Source organism: Gambusia affinis, linkage group LG06 (assembly GCF_019740435.1).
Source record: "Gambusia affinis linkage group LG06, SWU_Gaff_1.0, whole genome shotgun sequence".
Classification (NCBI taxonomy): Eukaryota; Metazoa; Chordata; class Actinopteri; order Cyprinodontiformes; family Poeciliidae; genus Gambusia; species Gambusia affinis.
Genome location: NC_057873.1, coordinates 25,620,599 through 25,640,153, shown reverse-complemented (window position 1 = coordinate 25,640,153; position 19,555 = coordinate 25,620,599). Strand labels below are relative to the sequence as shown.

At 39.8% G+C, this 19,555-nt stretch overlaps 1 protein-coding gene across 3 annotated transcripts in view; it reads left to right on the top strand.

Moving 5' to 3' along the window:
* The window catches only part of cadm1b (cell adhesion molecule 1b), a 245,223-nt gene that overhangs the window by 170,730 nt on the left and 54,938 nt on the right, over positions 1-19,555 (top strand). For 2 of the 3 annotated variants that reach the window (XM_044119210.1, XM_044119213.1), the window contains exons 2-4: positions 533-553; positions 9,684-9,830; positions 18,488-18,640. In XM_044119210.1, the coding sequence (XP_043975145.1) occupies positions 533-553; positions 9,684-9,830; positions 18,488-18,640 (321 nt within the window). The remainder of the gene's footprint in view (positions 1-532; positions 554-9,683; positions 9,831-18,487; positions 18,641-19,555) is intronic. The other variant, XM_044119211.1, reaches the window with a different exon arrangement.

The window sequence follows — 19,555 nt, the reverse complement described above, 5'->3', positions numbered from 1 at the left end:
GGGACTCGGGAACACGGCAGTCTTCCATGCCCTGCGAGATGCCAGTTTGGGTGGGCACCGTTCCGAATGGGTGCCCTTCTCTCCAGGATACGCTGCCGGGTCCCCAGGGGAGAGTCTACAGGCTGTGGCTGCTCCACAGTAGGGGTGGCTGGGAATCTCAATCAGGGACATGAGTGGAGGCAGGGTGGGAGTTGGAGAGTGGGGGACAAAAAAAACAACAAAAAAAATAAATAAATAAATCAGTCCTTAGGTTCATTGCGTTTGTATTTCTGGAAGAAAGCAGGGAAAGTGGCTCATTCTATTGAGTTCCGGCTCGCTGTGAACTCTTTTTGTGTGTTTCCTAATTGGTGAAAAATTGCACAATAACAGGACTTGAATTTTTATCGATTTTAACATGCTTTTTCTGCAATTATGAAAAAAAAAAAAGGAATTAAATATGGCTCTTTGCTTGGAGGCTGTCTGCTCACAACCTTTCTTTTTCTCTCTCTCTCTCTCTTTTCCTCTCATCCTCGCCTGCGCTGCAACAACACAGGAGCTGCTGAAACCGTGACAGGTACTACTTCTTCCTTCTACCTGCTGTTCATTTGGAAGCGCTCGCTTCTGTGCGTCTGTTGATTGGCTGTCCGTCCCAGTCTGTTCATCTGTCCATATTTACACGCCTGCTTATGTTGTGTGTTTATTTTGGAGACGGTTTAGAAAGCCATGCGTTTGTTGTCTTCCTTTAAAATCACCCTTTGGCCACATAGTGTAATTAATTAGTTTGAGTTCTTCTCACATGTTTCTTAGTTGTTGTTTTTTTTCCTACTCAACATTCTAGCTGTAACGCTCCTCTAACCCAGTTCTTTTACCGTCTCCACAATGTGTTTGTTCGCTCTGCTTGAATTCTTAGCCGATCGTTACCACTTATAGCATCAGGTATGTTTTTCACTGTCTGCTGTTTGTTTGAAAAGAAACAGAAAAACAGCGGTAATTCATTACTTAATTACATGTAGCTGCTAAACGGAAAGTGAACGTAAATGACTCCGTTTCCAAGGGTAAGTAATGCTGATGGCCTCTCTGGTTCTCCATTAGGTTTTGGAGACATTCGCTTTCCAGGAGCCACTACTTCTTATCCAATTACATTTGCCCTAAACTCCTCGGTTGAACTTCATCCTTGAAGTTTTTCTTGCTGCACTCGAAAGTAGCAACAGCCGTGTTGCGTTGGGAACAATGCAACACGTCCAAACTCAGATTTTGATCTGGTTATTTACAGTGCTGTCAAACATCCGTGTCAATTGAGTTCAATTAATTCTGACCAAATATGCTGTCAGTCCTCAATTGTTTATCTTTTATTTTTTTATTTATGTGCGGATCTCTTTATGTGGATGTGAGATAAAACATTTAAGGGCATAAGAATAAACTTTATTTGCTTATTTGTTGACAAACTACTCCATCAAGAGTGTTAAATATTAGCAAATACAAATATTAACATAAGCGCTATAAAAAATTTTTTTGTAAAAAGACATATGTGTGATATTATAAGTAATTTCAATGTGAATATAATAAAATATGTACGTGGAAATATGTTAATCTCAAAATAAATCTATAAATGAATTCATAGAAAACCTAAACATAGACATTCAGAGTTGGATGTTTTAATAATTCAAATGTACCCCTATTAAATATATTGTATAACGGGTGTAGTATTTCCAGTGTACAGGAAATATAATACATAAAGGTTTTTTTAATTAAATTTTTTTTTTTTACATATTAATAATTGGGGAGTTAAAGTTGTTTGTTTTGTCCAAACTTTCCCAAATTAAATTTGAAGTAAGTGTTTAAATTAGTTGTTATAGATAAATCCTGACAGACGTTTCAGTCGTCACAGAGTCTCTACTCAACACCATCGGTTATATGAGGGGAAAATGATTGTGGTTGACAACAGAAATGTGAACTTACACTCTTGGTGTAAAACCTCCCACTGGCTCATTGAACGCAGTGGACAAAAGTCAGCAGTCCGACCTATACTTCCAGTTTCAGTAGGTAAAATCAATGGCTAGAACCATATTGGTGCTTTTGTCCTGTAGTGTGAGAATAATCCATAAATCAGGCAGCCAGGCCCAGTTTTGTAACAGCTACTGACATTTGGATTTTAATATACAGCTATAGTGTTGAAAAGAAGAAAAAAAAAAAAAAAAAACGTTCGCGCCCCCAACAGATTTCTTCTTCTGGTTTTTTTTTTTTTTTTTTTTTTTTTTGTCATCAAACTAATTTTAATATCAATGACAGATATCAACACAAGTCAATATAAGATAAGGTTTTTCAATGCTAATGTAGTTTATTAAGCTTATCAAATAGATACACATAGAGTTGCTCAGTAAATCTACAAACTGACTAGGTCAGCTTTGCGGCAACAACAACTAAGCAGTTGCAGCAACTGGCAATGGTATTTGTGCACCTTTCAGCTAATTCACTGACTAGTCAGTGTTCTGGCGATCATTGTCCTGCTCCATAAACCAAGTGAGTTTGAGTTTAAGGTCATAAACGGATAACTAAACAGAGATTGTTCTCCTGCAGGATTCTCTGACAGAGAGCAGGACTCTCCGACTCTGGCCAGTCATCCAGGTCTTAAAGCAGCAACATAGTAACAGGACATTACATCGCTACCACCTCGTCTGACTATTGATCGATATGATGCTTTTCCTTTTCTGAAGAGTGAGATCTAGGCAGGATTTAATGAGACAAACCTGTGTTTAACCTTCGGGATCTCCAAATGGACGCCATTTCTGACCAGTATCTTGTCTTGATCGCCGACCTTAGCCGAGGAATTCTGAAGAGGATAGTTTTGGTGGAAGAGGTTCCACACATTTCCGTGTTTCCTCTGAATATTGCGTCCACAGCGGTTCACCAGACTCCCAGCATCTTACTGAGGGCTTTGTTAGCCTCTCCGGACTGACAGATGTCTGTGGCGTCTCATCTGTTCTTCAGATCGAGACCTGATGGCAAACGTACTTCCTGTTGGAGGACAAGTTATTTCTTGTTTTTCACCAGTCCGGCAGTAATCCTGCCTGGGTGCGGCTATTGAGATAGAAATTATCTTTCCAAAAAAAAAATTTTAGTTGATCACAATTAATTTATGATTGCTTTTCTTTTTTACATGTTGTTTTGGATAGCTGGTTTCCCCTAATACATTATTTTATTTTATTTTTTTGTATTTTCTAAGCTTATCTTTTACCCTATGAGTTGTTTGATGGCCTGAAACTTTGAAGTGTGACAAAAAGGCAAAATCAGAACAACTCTAAGAGGAGCTGGGGCAAAAAAAATTATAATAATAATAAAAAATTGACCACAGTACTGTAAATTTGTTATAAAAAGGCAAAGCAACTAATTGGTGCCTTTTTCTGTGCTCCGACAACATTAATACATACAGTATAGGTGAAAGTTGTGTTCTTAAAATTAGATTTCTGCAATTAGAACAAAAATGTGTTACTTTCATACAAAATAAAACTAAACACTTTGCAAGAATTTTTGTCAGATTTGTGAGGAATTTAAAAAAGAAGTGCACTTTTAATTATTACACAGGAGCAAGTTTGTTTAAATATGATATGAAATTTGGAAATCCAAAAAAGAAAGTTTCATCTCGAAATTAAGTCAAAATCAGTGATTTTCTAAAATTTTATTTATTTTTGCTTGATTAAATTGCGACACAAGTTTCTAGCCATTTATTTGAAGTGGCACACAATAATGATATGATCATGAAACTGAAGTTTAAATTTTTGCAGCAATTGAAAACAACATAAAAACTTAACATTGCTCTTTTGTAGTCGTGTTGCTACTAATGTTGAGTTCCTCTTAAGAGTGGTTGTTGGTCAAATTACCAATGCACCCTCCACATTTGTGGACATGTGAAGACGTCGTTTCATCACGAGGCTCGGGAATGAACGGCTGAGAAGAGGCGGAATCCCAGGAAGAGGAAGAGGAATGTGAAACTTTACGGTGTTAATGCCCGTCTGGTTTTTTTTTTGAGAGAGCACGACTGCTGCCGCAGAGAGCGCCGACTCACGGGAGAGAAATCAGGGAGCTGGAGGGGGGAGGAGGCTGTGTGAAGAGGGCGCTGGCTGTCCCGCATTTTGCTGCCCCCCTTTCATGTCTTTTGATGTGAAAACAAGAGAGACAAGTTCAAAGAGCGAGCCAACGCGATTCAAAAGGTGCCGGTCTCTGAATTTCTGATGGAGGAGCCAATCCGTTGAAAATTTCCAGATTTCGTCAACTTTTTCTCTGAGAACGGTTGGGGTGGGTGTGTGTGTGTGTGTGTGTGTGTGTGTTGGAGTTCTGGTGCCGTTTTGCATTCTGAGTACGGCTGATGAGCCGCGCCTCCGTGCCAGACTCCTTTCGCCAGATTGTACATCCCCTCGGAGAGTGCACAGACTTTTTGAAGGTCTGTATTTTCCTCAGACTGTTTCATTCAGTATGTTGTGATGCGGGAACAGGAGGGCAGCCATGTGTAGAGATACAGGCACTTTACTCTCCCAGACAGCTGCTGGAATGAGTGTGAATTTATCAGCCAGTCATCTGTGCTATATCTCTGCCCACTGCCCCCTCCTCCACCGCCATCATCCCCCACCCACCACGGAGAATTAATGACTGCCTCTCCTCATTTGCACCCAATCATGACCAGGATGCCGAGGCAATTGAAAATGTTTACTACAATTGCAAAAACCCTCCATGTTCCACAAAGTGGCCTGTTTTCACTTTGATGGGATTGCTAATCACAGCGACGTTATTTATGTGTGTTTTGAATTGGAGATGAGCCGAGGATGGGATGTTGGAGGGGTACCAACCTTGCTTGGGGGCTGCTAAAACCTTATGGAGAATTTATCTTTTTTTTTTTTCTTCTTCTCCCGGTCTCTCAGTACAGCAGATTGGGAGCAGAGTAACCTTGCTTTGAGGCTGCTCTGTTGCTGTTTTGACTGCCAAATATATTGCTCTTAGTGCGATGAAATAAAATAGACATCAAAACTACTTTTTTATTTTTTTTCTTTATATTGCTTTCCGGCTCCTCTTCGGCAGTATTCATTACGAGACGCGGGGATTTCGAAGTTGAAATTGCCGCATGCTTTTCCAAAAAAAATAAATAAATAAAAGTTTCAGAAGTACTGGAAAGATTTACGTGTGTGCTGGTGTTATTAACATACAGACTCAATTGTAAATATGAATCTTAATCATGTATTTATTTATTTTTTTCATATTTATTAGTGTTTTGGATACAGTATGTACAAGTCAGGGTAGAAGTTTATCATCAGTGTGAATGTTATATTGATTTTGGGCTTTTGATGACTTATTTGAGCCAGAATAACAACACAAGAGACAACTTGGAGGAATTTATAAAAATATATTTTTCTTTGATTCAATCTTGTTCAACATCATGAATGCAGGATCAGACATATTCATGCCTACACATCCCCACTAATATTTATCTAATATTTGACACATGGCAGAGAAACCACACACTTTTTGTAGCTATTAAAAAGATTCTGGTGTAACTCTGGCTTTATTTCACGGCATCTCTTGTCAGAACTGAGCACCAGTGTAACTTTGACCGTGGATACTGGTTCTTCCTGCAGCTTCCAGTTCGAAAATTATTCTTGAGAGTGCCCAGTGTTTTCCCCAAAAATAAGAAGCATTTTGGGCCACATGAGACAGTTGGGTGTTCATGTTGAGCAAATGATCCCAAATCAAAGTTGATCTTGAGATAGACAAAGCTGACCAACCTCTACCTTCTCTATCGGTCCTGTACTCAAATGTATTTATCTGCGACAAGAAGCCAACCAGTTTAAATCAATTTGACTAATTTTTCTAACAAAAAAAAAGGATCAATTATCAAACCAGACTTATGCCAGAAGCTTGTTGATGGTTACAAAAAGGTGTGGAATCGGAAAAATGAAGAGCCCACCGCACTGAACCCCACTGGAAACCTCCTGGTTACTCCACCAAACATTGATTCCTGAACTCTTCCGGAGTTAAAACATTAATATCGTTGTTTCTAAATGAATATGAACTGCTTTTCTTTGATTTACTTGGGGTCTGAAAGCACTGTATGTGTTTTTGTTGTTTTGTCCATTTCTCATTTTCTGCAAATAAATACAAAAGTTTTGCTTGGAATTTCAGAGACATGTCGTCAGTAGTTCATAGAATAAAAGAACAATATTTACTTTACTCAGACAAATACCTTTTAAGAGAAACTGATCGTTTTAAGTGATCGTCCAACGATTTTTCCGTCTCTCCTTACGGCCATTTTCTTTCATCCAGCATTCCAAACTATCTTTATGTTTCTCAAGATCATCTAGACTCCTAGTCTCTGTCTGGTTTTTTTCTCTTAAAGTACGTTCTCTATTTTCTATTTCTCTTTTTACTTTTTTCAAAACAGAGAGTTTCAATGAACCACCCGTAGGAAAAACGCCACATTTTATCCATTCATCCACACTTTTTTCTCCATATTTTGTTATCATATAGTCGAACAATTCACCCTGAGGAGGAGATTGCGTTCTGGAACCACGTAGACCCATTCTTCTTGAACTGGGTGGGATTTCCTCTTTAGACTGCAAACGTCTTCACAGAATCCAACAAATCAGCTTTGTGGTCGCTCTGCCTCTTACTCCTTTAAGAGGGGCCTTTATTTCCGATAAAGGTCTTTATGTTTCTCTAAAGGTTTAGTTCCCCTAATTTAGAAAACCAAAACTGAAGAAAATACCTGCCTTATTCACCTTTAAGGGCTTTAACTAGGACCTACAGCCTAGAAACCCGTGGTCCCCTTTATTATTCCCTCGGTCTGAAAACCAGCTGTCGGGGGGACATCCACTCCCCACTTATGTTTTTATTATTTTTGTTTATTTTATATACATATGTATATATTTTTTATTTATTTATCTATTTATTTATTTTCCTGTGGGACTTTAACCCAACGTTTTCTCTTAACACCGTCAATCTCTATTCCCCAGGGTGAAAAGTTTATCGGATCCTTTACTATTTTAGATTTAATAATTTAGAATTTGTAAAATGAATTTGTTAGCCTGAGTGAGAATCCCTCCTGATAACAGTGGTTTTGAGTTCTTTGATCCCGGCGCTGGAGCCGTGGAGCCGACCAGCAGCCCTCTTCTCTCTTAAATCCTAAACGAGGTTTGAGCCTGGTGTTTCGTCCAGGTCGGTACCAAACGCTGTTCGTCGACGTCCTCGGATGTCCAGTCGAGGGATCCGGGTCACGGCACCAAATTCAGAACATCACATCAAGAGGAAATGGGGGAAAAGACAGAAAAACGTTCACGTCAAAAGTTTGCCCAAATTCCTGATATTTAAACCAGATAAAATAAATCCAAAGTTAGCAATTTAAATGAAACGCTTATTTCCTTATATGTGAAAAGTGTGAGCTTATTTTTTATTTTTTTTACCTAGATGACTAGCAGGTAACACAGCAACAGGTGGGGGACAGCGCTGTGTTGGTTTATCCTCCAACAGTTCCTCTTTGCATTATTTCTTTATTTTCTCTATTTATGTTTTTTGTTGCTTGTTTTATTTTTTTTTATTTTCTTTGAAGATGCCTGACAAGTAATTAAGTTGAACAGCCTTGAGGTGAAACTTCTTATCAAATTAGAACTACTTAAGCTTTACTGAGCGAATGAGCGCATCCTGGAGGTCACAAAGAAATAACTGTCGCCAGAAGGTGACCTTTATTTTTGCTCGTAAATTGAAAGCAAATTTAAATAATATTCCATTTGTCATTCTAAATCTCTGACCTAATCCGAAAATCAAGCCCAGACTTTTTTTTTTTTTTAAACGACGCAGTTCGAAATGAGTTGATTAAAGGAAACCCGATGTATGAAACGAGTATTTGGCTGAAACGAATTAAAGCCCATTATGAGGCGACAATAAACTTTTAATTGCCTACATTGTGTCCTCTGACTCATAATTGTTTCTTTTTTTGTTTGTTTAGTTGTTGTTTTTTTGTACCTATTACCCTTCTTTTGTCCTGAACCTGAGGGCTGGCAGAGGACTGGAATAAAACGGGTAGTTCATTGCATCAGACAGGTCTGAGGAGCTTTTCTCCACAGGAGGTTAATTTCTTATTGCTCGCCGCGTTTTCAGAGTTCATTTTGAATCATGTTAGTTTGGCTGTCTATTCCCATTATCGCTATCGGAAAACGCAGGCATTTCTTACCCCCCCCCTCTACCCCCTCTCCACTTTGTAAATGTCAGAATGCAATAGAGGTGTCTGACAACTCAGGCATGCAAATGTGCTTTTGATGTTTCTCTTTTTTTTTTAGGATCGGGGGGGAGAAATGAGACTAGGAGTGTTGCTTCTCCGCTGGTGTGAATCTGAGGCATTAAACGTGTTTCCTTTATGTTTTTTTTTTTTTCCCTGGCTCCTGCCAAATAAATATAGCACAAGGTGACTTTTGACTTCCTCCTTCTTCTTTCTTTCTTTCTTTCTGAAGACAGAGTGGGAAAACAAAGCCAGGCATTTTTTGTGTGTGTGTGTTGGGTCTTAGTACGGTGTAAGTTATGATGACAAGGTCCAAAGTCTTGTCAGGGAGGTAGGGAGGGGGGGTGTCAACAATGGCCGGCGTACAGACAGTGACTCAGATGCTTGTATTTTCTGCAGACGGGGAACAGAACCGCTGAGCACACACCGGCCTCAGATGGAGAGCTCTGATAAAAGAAAAAAAAAAGCTTAACCAGAAACGCCATTCGACTCCTCCTCTCACCGTTCTCGATTTGACTCTCCTCCATCTTTCTCACCTCCAACCGCTCCGCCCGTATCTGCCGGGTTTCCACTTCCCTTACACTTGTTCATTGTCCCTTTTTTTTTCCTTTTCTTTTCCCTTCATATCGCTCTCCTCTCCCGGCATCTTTGTGGGCAGCAGAGCTTACAGCCCATCTGGCATTCGTTCGCAGGCCCTACTCTGAGCTGTGGGGGGAGATCAATAGTGACAAACACTGCACATGGCTCTTATATTAAAAGGATTAGACATGGCTGCAAACTGACAATCTACACAGCCTCTTCACATAGCTTTGCTCCGTCTGTTGACATGGAGCAAAAGGAATAAATAAAACAACGTCTAAGTATTTAATAGACTCTAGACATCCAGTCGGAAAAGTTTCGTTAAAGCGGCAGTGTTGTGTAAAATCAAGTTGTTGTTTTTTTTTTTACTTTACATTATGTTATGATGGTATTCCTTCATCAAAAAACATACCTGTAGTTTTCCTTTGATTCTTTCAAGCATGTTTGAGAAATCCGGTAATCTGGCGGGGCAACCATTCATCTCTGACCTGCGGTTTCCAAGCAACTCCCACCAACCAGCTCCTTCAGACTAGCCAGCAGCAATTAGCAATCACCTGGTGGAACTGTGCATCAGCTGACTTCATTGTATGAGCTACTTCTCAGTGACACACTGGTAAAAACGTGGGTTAATAGAGGAGCCATGTTCTAATGACTTCCTGAAGGTGAAATTTCAGGAGGAGCTGGAGTTTTTAAAGACACTCAGGCCCAATTTTAAGGTGTTAAGTAACATATTTCTTTGAAGTTGTATTTGATATATTTAGCATTTTTATCACAATTGAAGGTTATAAAAACCTGCAATGAAGTGGTACTAACACTTAATACTGCCACTTTAAGAGTTTTCTTTTTTGTGTGTTTGTGTTTTTTCTAGTTGACAGCCAGAACCTGGCGACTGACAACGTGTCGGTGATCGAGGGAGAGACGGCCACCATTAGCTGCCGAGTGAGAAACAACGACGACTCCGTCATCCAGCTGCTGAACCCGAACCGACAGACCATCTACTTCAGAGATCTGAGACGTGAGTGCCGCTCCACCCGCTCCCGCCTCCATCTGCCCCTCCCATCTGCCTGAAACGCAAAGCTACATTTGCGATTCCCAGAGTTTCTTAAAATGCACAGTCATGCCTCCTTTTACTGTAACTGAGAGAAATATTGTTTGCCACAACAAAAGGGATGGAGTAAGTGGAAATCCAATTTTCTCCAATCCCGACTGCCTACAGAGGTTTGATTTCTGCCTCAAACCAGGAATATTTCTTTCAGAACTTTAGGTGGAGGTGTGGGGGGGGGTTTATGTATGTCTTTCTCAAATAGTTTCTTGTTTTCTTATTTTTTCTGACAGCTGTGAGAAATCTCTGTCCCTTCTTAGTGTTAACTTTTAGAGCTAACTTTTGGTGGGGAGAAAAATATTAGACAAAGTATGCAGGCAGCTGCTTTGGGACCATAACAAACATAACACATTGTCTCACTGCTCTGCACTCCTCTTCTGCATCAGAGTTTACTAAAGCAGGATAAAAGGGCACGTATCTTAATTTTTTTATTTATTTTTTACATCTTTTGCTTTTCAACTGCATTTGGTTTTGTACTTCGCAGTGCTTTTATTTCCATGACGGCGAGACATATGTAAAAAAGATGCATCCTAGCATGAAGCTAAATCTGCCAGAGTGGTGACGTTACATAACAAACACAAAATCCGAGCATGAATGTATAACGCGAGGGCCACGCGAGATGACAACGGTCGTGGTTAAATCTCCAGCTCCAGTGTGAGTGTATGAGGTAAAGATTTACATGGTAATTTATTCAGAGAGGAGGAGAAAGTCAGGACAGACTTTCTCCAGCAGTTTGGAGATCTGACAGACTTGCATCTCCTCCAGGGATTCAAAAATGATCTGTACTTCGCCTGTAATTCACCGCAGTGACAAATTAGTGCTTTCTGCTCCAGTTCTGACCAGCATTATTATGACTCTAATACACATCCATGCCACCAGAGCACTTCTTACTAGCGAGCCGCCAAGCGCTGAAAACGGCTGTGAATGGAGGCAGCTGAAAGTCTCACTTTTCTTCTCATAAACAGTCCATGTTTTATTTGTGAGAGTTTAATCCTAGATAAAGCATTGCACAAGTACAGGGCATTTACCGTTTTAACAGTAGTGGGACTCGAATAATCGTAATAATAATGAGTTGATTGCAGGGTCTGTAGTTAATTGATCACAGTTAATCTCATTTTAATCAAAAATATGTAGAATAGAATAGAAATATCCTTTAGCTTCAGTCTGAAGCCAAATTCTACTTTGTTTCATCCAATTTTTGGGGTACCAAGAGGCCTTCCCGTTCTGTAAAAGAAAATGTAAAATGACAATGAATTTTGCTGGACAATAAATTGTCCCAATAATTATTGCAAAAATTGATAATAGTGTTGTTTTGAGACAATTTTCAAGTAACATATTGATGATGCCATAGTAATGCAAGTTTTCCCTCTTAATGACCAATAAACTATAATTTTGTAAAGATCACAACATCGGAACTGGAAGACAAAACAAATATCCAAAATAAAACATGACAACAAAAACAATAAATGAAAGCAAAATAAAAAAAACACCTGAAGCCGAAACCCTAGATAAAATGGATTATAATGTTTCTGTACGACATAATGCCCTTCAAAAAATAGGAATCATCAGAATGGAAATTATTTCTAAGCCAGAAATAATGCTGTCATACTGAGCTTGGCATCGCCCCCTGCTGTACGGGCACACGTACTACCCACAAGAAACAAATCGTTTTGCTTCACTTTCAGTGTGACAAAAAGCAAAAAACAAAAAGCAAAGTAGCTCTCCAAACAGAATGTGTGATTTGCAATATCAGTTTTTGTATAGTTCCATTCACTGAGTTGCATCTGTGTTAAGAAGAAAAACATTTTAAAAATGTTAATACAGGTGTTTGAATTAGCTTGGCTCCAAATGTACCGGAGTTAGTTTGAGGAAAAATATTATTACAGGAAATTGTTTTTACCGGCCTTTCAGACTTTGTGAGTTGTAGAATGGAATCTGTGATCCGCACCGAAGAATCTGTGAAGGTGTAAAAATAGTTTTGTGTCTGAGTGATGAACAAATACTCAAGTGTTTTGGTTTTTTCTGACACAGGTATGTGGATTTGTTTTTGCACCATTTATTTGGAATCATTTAGGGACAAAACTGTCAGTGTGGGTTTTTTTAAAAGTGCGACTCAAAGAATCCAATTTGTGCTTTTGTACTTAAGAATTTGAAGTGATAACTGCTGCTTTGTATTTGTGAAAGTTTGCAAAATTTACAATTACAAAACTCCAGTTGGATTTCGCTCTCTGGCTTCGACTTCACAGTTAAAAGGTACAAATATCTTTGCACCAAAAATACTTCCGTATTGTTACCATTGTACAAATTGTTGTTTCCTTTTCCCTCAACTTTGAATTGTTCTCTTGGAGAAAAACAGCACTTTGAACTGTTTGTGTCTTTACACATATACTTTGATCAAGATAGTCTACTTTTCCTGTGAAGGTGGATCTTTGGAGTAAGAAAGAGCGGCCACTCTATCCTTTTCTGTGTTACCAAAAAGCAGGCACACATTTATAAGAATTATTCCTGCAAACGAAACGGTTTGTCATTTTTTAAAATCTCATAGTGCTGTTTCATACCAAGTAATATTGTTCGTAGTATACACCATTTGACAATTTTATTGCAGAAAATTAAGTTTTAGGGAACTTTTCTTTTTTGAATATCAGTTGCTAACTATTAGAAGTGAATACTTTTTCTTTTTTTCTTTTTTTTAGCTTTCTGGCTGCATAATATCTTAAAAATGTCAGGTCTTAATTTAGTTTTGCATATGTGATCAATTTTAATTCTATTACCAGCAATTAAACAGGAAATCATTACCAGTTATCACTCATTACCATGGACGAGGTGTTGGACGAGGATGCAGCAATTTATATCGCCTCACCCATAAAGTAACATTTATCACCTACAATTAAACATAACCAAGCTGATTTGTCTTAATGTATTAGGTGGCATACAGAAAATGAGTCGGCTGCTGCTACTTTCCCAAATGTGGCAACACAAAATGTCACAAGTATTTTAAACTATTATGCTTTATAACAAAAGCAATTAACCGTTATTAAAGAACACACACACACGCACACGCACACACACACACAGCAGTTTCTGCAATTATTGGGACCTTTGTTGAAATGATGTGCAAAAGCCTCGAGACGAGACAAATTTGGGTCCTTCTTCAGCCCTACTTGTCACAGTTTCAATTACTCTATTTTCTTTTCTCTGCCTCTAAACACAGGAAAGGTTTGAGTTTCTTTCTGTATCACACAGCTGCCCTACTTAAATTGTAAATGATTTGTTTTTAAAAGCTACCATCGCACTCTTTGCTATCTTGCCACATTTATCGGTGGGTTAACATATGTACAGTACAGACCAAAGGTTTGGAAACACCTTATAATTGGATTCAATTACAAGGTGTGTCCAAACTTTTGGACACACCTTGTAATTGAATTCTGATTGAATTCAATTACAAGGCGTGTCCAAACTTTTGGTCTTTACTCAGTACAGACCAAAAGTTTATCGGAGCTAATCAGAAAGTATAAATCTTGGCAACTTTCAAGCATACAGCATGTTGAGGTGAGTGGATCCTAATTGTTGCACAGTGTCTGCATCACAAGTAGGCAGTATTATTGTGTATTACTGCGACATCTGTGGCAGCTGTGTAACTACTGATCCAGTGACACACATTAGAAATGGACTTTTGCCTGTGACTGCCTGGCCTAGCAGGGGCTTAAATTGTGTTATATAGAGCTTAATATAGAGCATCACTGGAGGATTATTTACCAAAAATAAAACAATTGAAATGTAAGGCAGAGGCAGACATGACAGTGGGTGTAAGTTACCAGTATTTTTTATTCAAAACTATATTTAATTAATTTAATTTTCAATAATTTTTGCACTCAAATTAAAGATTGGACTTTTACTAAATTTCCAGTGTGAGATTATTACATGGCAATAATAAGTTAGCTTATTGTGAATTGTGATTTTCTTTTTAAGCTACCATTTTTTATGACGTGTCAGAACACAAATAAGTTACAAAAGTCTTTACCAAAGTATTAAAAAAAAAACAAGTAAGAAAAAAAACAGCTTAGCTTATAAACCTAAATATCGTCCATAACCAAAGTGAACTTTATTATTTGTGCTCCTTTGATTAGTTCTGTTTGGCTTATTTGAAAAGTACATTTCAGCAACAAGGCAGTCCAAAGGGATTTCTGCCATAAAAACATAACAGTAATCAATTATGAAACCAGCAATAAACATCACATTTTGTCAAATACCGTCATCAAAATCATCAGATGAATGCAGATAGAACATGTGGCGCAGTGTTCCATTTACCACTAATTAAAGTCATCTCTAAACAGGCGGGTTACTGTACAACCATCCTGGTATCGAAGGAGCAGTTGTGGTTTTACTACAGTGAAGGTGTCAGACACGACGACAAGATCAGCTGCGGCTTTCGCTTGGATTTGGTGTGCAAACATGATTCCATCTGTCCTTGACTCTCTGGCTCTTTTACACATGTCATTAAGCTTCGAATGCTGCGAGATTATTAAGAGATAATTCACAGCGCTTATGTAATGGAAATACTGTCGTATCCTTGTCGTCCTTTTTTTTTTTTTTTTTTTTTTTACGATAATCTCTTAGATTAGGGATATTGGGCATTATGATTATGCATGAGCATATGGGATACTTATGCTTTAAACCAAGATTTTTTTCTGTCTTGCATTTTTTTTCACGCCGCACCTTGGATCTGAGCCAGGATTGAAGGTGAACGAGAGCCACCGTTCATCTTAATCTGTATTGCTTCCCAGATGTTATTTCGCAGGCCCAGGTAGCCAGACGTGCGTTTGGTTCTCTCGCCAGGGGAGTCTGAGCGCACGTCTTTGTCACGTTTGTGTAAAACACCCACAAAAAAACAACAAAAATAAACGTGGCAGAGCAAAGAGAAAGATAGAGAGAGAGGAGTGTTATGAAAGTATAGATCGGGGGCTGTGCTCCTATTTACTCAGACGGCAAAGATTAAAAGAAACAATAATCAGGAGGCTCATCGTGCCCGCTGATCAATGATGAGTCTGTACAGTTACAGAAGTCTTGCCAGGAGGTTAGGACAACCTTTCCCTCTTTGTTCTATATTGAGCGGCGCCATGTGAGCCTGCAAACATGTCATTTTCTCTGCCAAAGTCAATACATCTCCTTCGTCAATAGCAAAAAAGAAAAAAAAAGAAGAAAAAAAAACCAAACTGTGTTGTTTATCCACCGTTGGATGTGAATATATGTCAGACTTTGCGACGGGCGGATTAAGTGTTATTGGGTTTCTGCTGCGTATTTGTACTTCTCGTAATGGGGTCTGGCGAACTCCCCCCATCGACAATGCTATTCTAGGCCCCGGCCTCCTAAAGGACCTCCAGTTCTGCACAAACCAACCCCTCTTTCTCCCCCCCACCTCGCTCTGTACCCTCCAAGCCAGTGGCATTGTTACCTGTCATCATGGCTGCCCTGACACAGTGGCAGATCTTTGTGCGTGAGAAGGCAAACAGCAGTGACACAGAGACACACCGGGAGCTGACAAGCCGAGTAGTCACCTCGGAATAAGACACAAACAACAGCAGAGTATCGGCTTTACAGTCGCAGAGGAGGGCTCTTTTTTTAAAAAAACAAATTCCTGCTGCAGCAAATAAAGATAAATTATGTCACGGGCCGGTCGGGGGCGAGCGAGCCTTGTTAGGGTGAGACGTTTATTCCTCCAGATATATCCAAAATGACATGTAATTCGGCAGCGGTTGTCATCCGGAATGCAAAAAATGAGTCTTTTATCAGTGAAGGTGGACCTCGGCGCGGACGGCAACGCGGCACGGGGCGATTGCTTATTGGCCGCAATTCCCCCCTTTTCGGGAGGTTTCCGGGTTTGTGTTACAAAGGCTTAATATTTAAAAAGTGGTACTTCGCAAACAAATGTGATGTTCAGCATTCGAAGGCCTGCAGGTTAGCTCGATTTCAAAAACGGTTATGGCTGTTTTTATATTTTTGTTATATTCAGGATACGGGTTTGTGAAAGGCTATGATAGAAAACCGATCACACAGCGGATTTAATTCAGTAGCAACTTAGAAAGCAGGAAACATGCGGCAGTTCTGATTGTGTCAAATCTATATTATTGTGTGAACAAACAAATTCTCACTACCATATCATATTTATTTACCCTTACAGTAGACCGGATCTGGAGGACTGACCTTGGATACCACTGGTGAAGTACGTAAAGGCCTGTGACGATCGTAGAAAGCACAGCAATTGCATTTATCTCACTTTGGAAGAACTTCCTTTGATCTTTGACAGATATTTTTGATTAATTCCTCTCAAGGTCTTTTAAAGTATTTCTTTAGACTTGTTGCAATTGCTTCCAGTGACCTACACCAGTGTCTTTCACTTGGTAAGCACTGCGACATAAAGACAAGAACGGCGTTTTGAAACTTGTATGTAAACCACAAAGATTTTAAAGGAGCAGTATTACATACATTATGCTAAAAGGACATTCCCTTATCAAAAATATACCCGATGATATCCTTTCATTCTTTCGTGCATGTTTGAAGAATCCTTGAATCTCCCAAGGCAACCATTCAGTGGTGCCTAAATGCTTGCTCTCACAAGCATTTAGGCACCACTTCCGCTTCTGTGACTCCTCCACTCTGCTCCTCCAGACTAGCCAGCAGTAATTAGCAAACACCTAGTGGAACTAGCATCTCCTGAGCTCATCATATAAACTACTTCTCACTCCACCACTCCTAGGAACAGTTGTAAACGGCACAATGAGTATCGTTGTGATGAGTTCCTGAAGGGGGAGTGTCGCAAAGAGCAGCAGATTCTTAAAGAGACAGAGACTCAATTTCTAGGTCATGTTTGATAATATACAGTATTTTTGTAACAACGGCAGGTAGCATGGCTACTTGATCGTGCTAAACAAAATTCTGCCCTTTTAACAAATTGACATTTCTAAATAAAATATATTCCAAACAGAAAACCATCCAACATTTTCCTGCCTAAGCTAAATTATATTGTTTGTTCAAATAAACATAACAAAATTACAGCCACCAATAAAATTCTTTGCAAAAGCTGCAAACAACTTCTCAACCTCAAAGATAGATACAACAAATCAGACAAATCATGGTTTTTTGTGAGCTAACCCTATCATTTTTTAAATTGCATCTTATTAATTGTGTGGGGCAAACCAGGGAATATTGCATATTAGCACCACCTACTGGTACGTTCGTACCTTCAATTTGTCATCCTTTTCAAATCCTGAAGTCTCCTCATTTTCTCTGAGACTTCAGGATGCTGTTTCATAATTTGCAGAACCTACAAACAATAAGACAGTACTGCTATTGAAGTACGTTGGAGGTTATTATGTAGACTGATTGTGAGGATTAGACAAAATACACAATACATAGAAACCTCCGCATCCAGTTTTTTGTATTTTAAAAAGACTGAATGAAAATCAAAGGTACAAATAAATTCTTAGCACCCCACAGTTAGCATCACATGTATGCACTTACTGAATGCATGCACAGGAACTGTATCTATCGGCGCTCTTATCTAAGCAATCAGCCTCTTATACGTCACAGAGTCATATGCTGCAATCTGCACTCTTCATTTCAGACCTGGAGTGTTTCCCTCTGCAGCAGATGCTCTTGCCTCTCAAAGTGCAGCCCCTTTTAAGGCTTCCAAAGAGCCTTAAGATAATATTGAGGGAATAAGGTTTCATATCGACGCCACCCGGAGACCTCAAGTAATGATTATAATCCAAAGTATGAAGCCTGAAGGGAATAATAAACTCTCCCCGCGCTTCAAACAGGGGCCGAGTGGCGTTCGTTAGCTCGACAGAACCGGAGAGGACTTGATAAAGAAGGCAGGTCAAGGCATCAAAAGGCCTCCCCAATCAAATCAGCCCAGGCTGTTTATGTAAAGGAGCTCTCGGGAACGAGCGCTGACCCAAAATGAAAAGCGGCGAGTATAAGGAAGTTGGAGCGAGACGAAGTCGGCTAACCCAGTTTGATGACGACGTCGAAAGATAGAAAGTCCGGAACAATCTGCGGAGGCATTTAGTGCAGAGATTCCCGGCTGCTTTTGATTTGAACTTTCGGGCGTCTGTGCTTCCTCTCTGTGATTTAATTCATTATGTATGTTTGAATGCCTCTCTCCTTTCAGAGGACTGTGTGTGAGCCCGACGCAGCCATCCGTGACCAGCCTCGGCCCCGTTTTAAGACTTTCTTAGCTTGTTAGGACTCTTCATGAACACTCCCCGCGCTTTCCTTTCTTTGCGAGTGCTCCGTGGACTGTAAAGATACTTTATAAATCAACTTGTAGAAATCGTTCTGAAACTCGCTTTTCTTTTACTCAATTAAGGAGAAAGCCCCGCATAAAGGGCAGCACTCTGCCTCCCTCCTCCCCACAGTTTCCTCCTTCTGTCTGATTTCCAAGATAGAGTCTCCTTCGTCATCCTTCATCCCCCTCATCCCTTCCTCTATTCTTCCCCCTCTCCCTTCTATTCTTTCTTCTCACACCGCACATCTCACACTTGTGTCCCTGCACTCTGTATCCCCAACAGCTCTCAAGGACAGCCGGTTCCAGCTGGTGAATTTCTCTGACAACGAACTCCGGGTGTCTCTGTCCAACGTATCGCTCTCCGACGAGGGACGCTACGTGTGCCAGCTCTACACAGATCCTCCTCAGGAAGCCTACGCAGACATCACCGTCCTGGGTAAGGTGTGAGGACACACACGGGTGTGAAAGAAGAAAAAGGGAAAAGAGAAGAAAAACCCACACTCTCGTTATGAGTCGCTCCATTGTGAGCGGTGAATATGAAATAATAGTTATCTCTGATCTTGTTATCTTAAGCAACTGAAACAAAATGTCAGCCAATTAGGCTCTCGCGGTGCTCAACAGCATAACGAAAAAGGAGCAGATGCTGAAACTGATGGCTCAGACCGCGTTGGTTTGGCAGCTGTGTTGACTCTGTGAATCCCGGTGAATGTTGACTTGGCTGCTCCCAACGATTTCCCATTGAGAGTCAGCTGTGCCACACTTTGATGCTTTGGAGAGAAATTACTTTAGTTAAGCTTTATTATACATGCAGACATCCTGGGGGATTGAAAGGAATTAAAAGCACTTAAAAGTAATTACTCCAGTTGTACGGCTGAAACCTAGCCCCTTTTTTTCCTTCTTCTTCTTCTTTTCTGAATCAAGGGGGTTGCATTCAAGAGTTCTTGAAATAAGCACTCCCCTCCCGCCTCCAGCCCCTAAGTCCCCAAGTGACGTTTTGCTTTCAAGTATGTGAAGTTCTCGAAGTTAGCTGTGATGACTAATACAAGGCGGGGTCGGGAATTGGGCCTGATTCTGTGTTTACATCCGAGTGAACACAGGTCGCAATTACACAGGGATGTGTGACTGTGCCTTTCCAAAAATCTTTTGGAAACACCTGAATAAGAGAAACTACATGATTAATACTGTACGTGATTTATTGTATTATTGTTTCAACGTTTGTATAACCCTCCAGATGTGTCGCAGTTCAACATTGGACCGGTTTTAACATGAGTTCTACGTACAAAAACGGGCTCATTTTAGCACAACGTAATGTGTGGGTGCAACATTTTTAAGTTTTTGCCTCAGTCTTCCA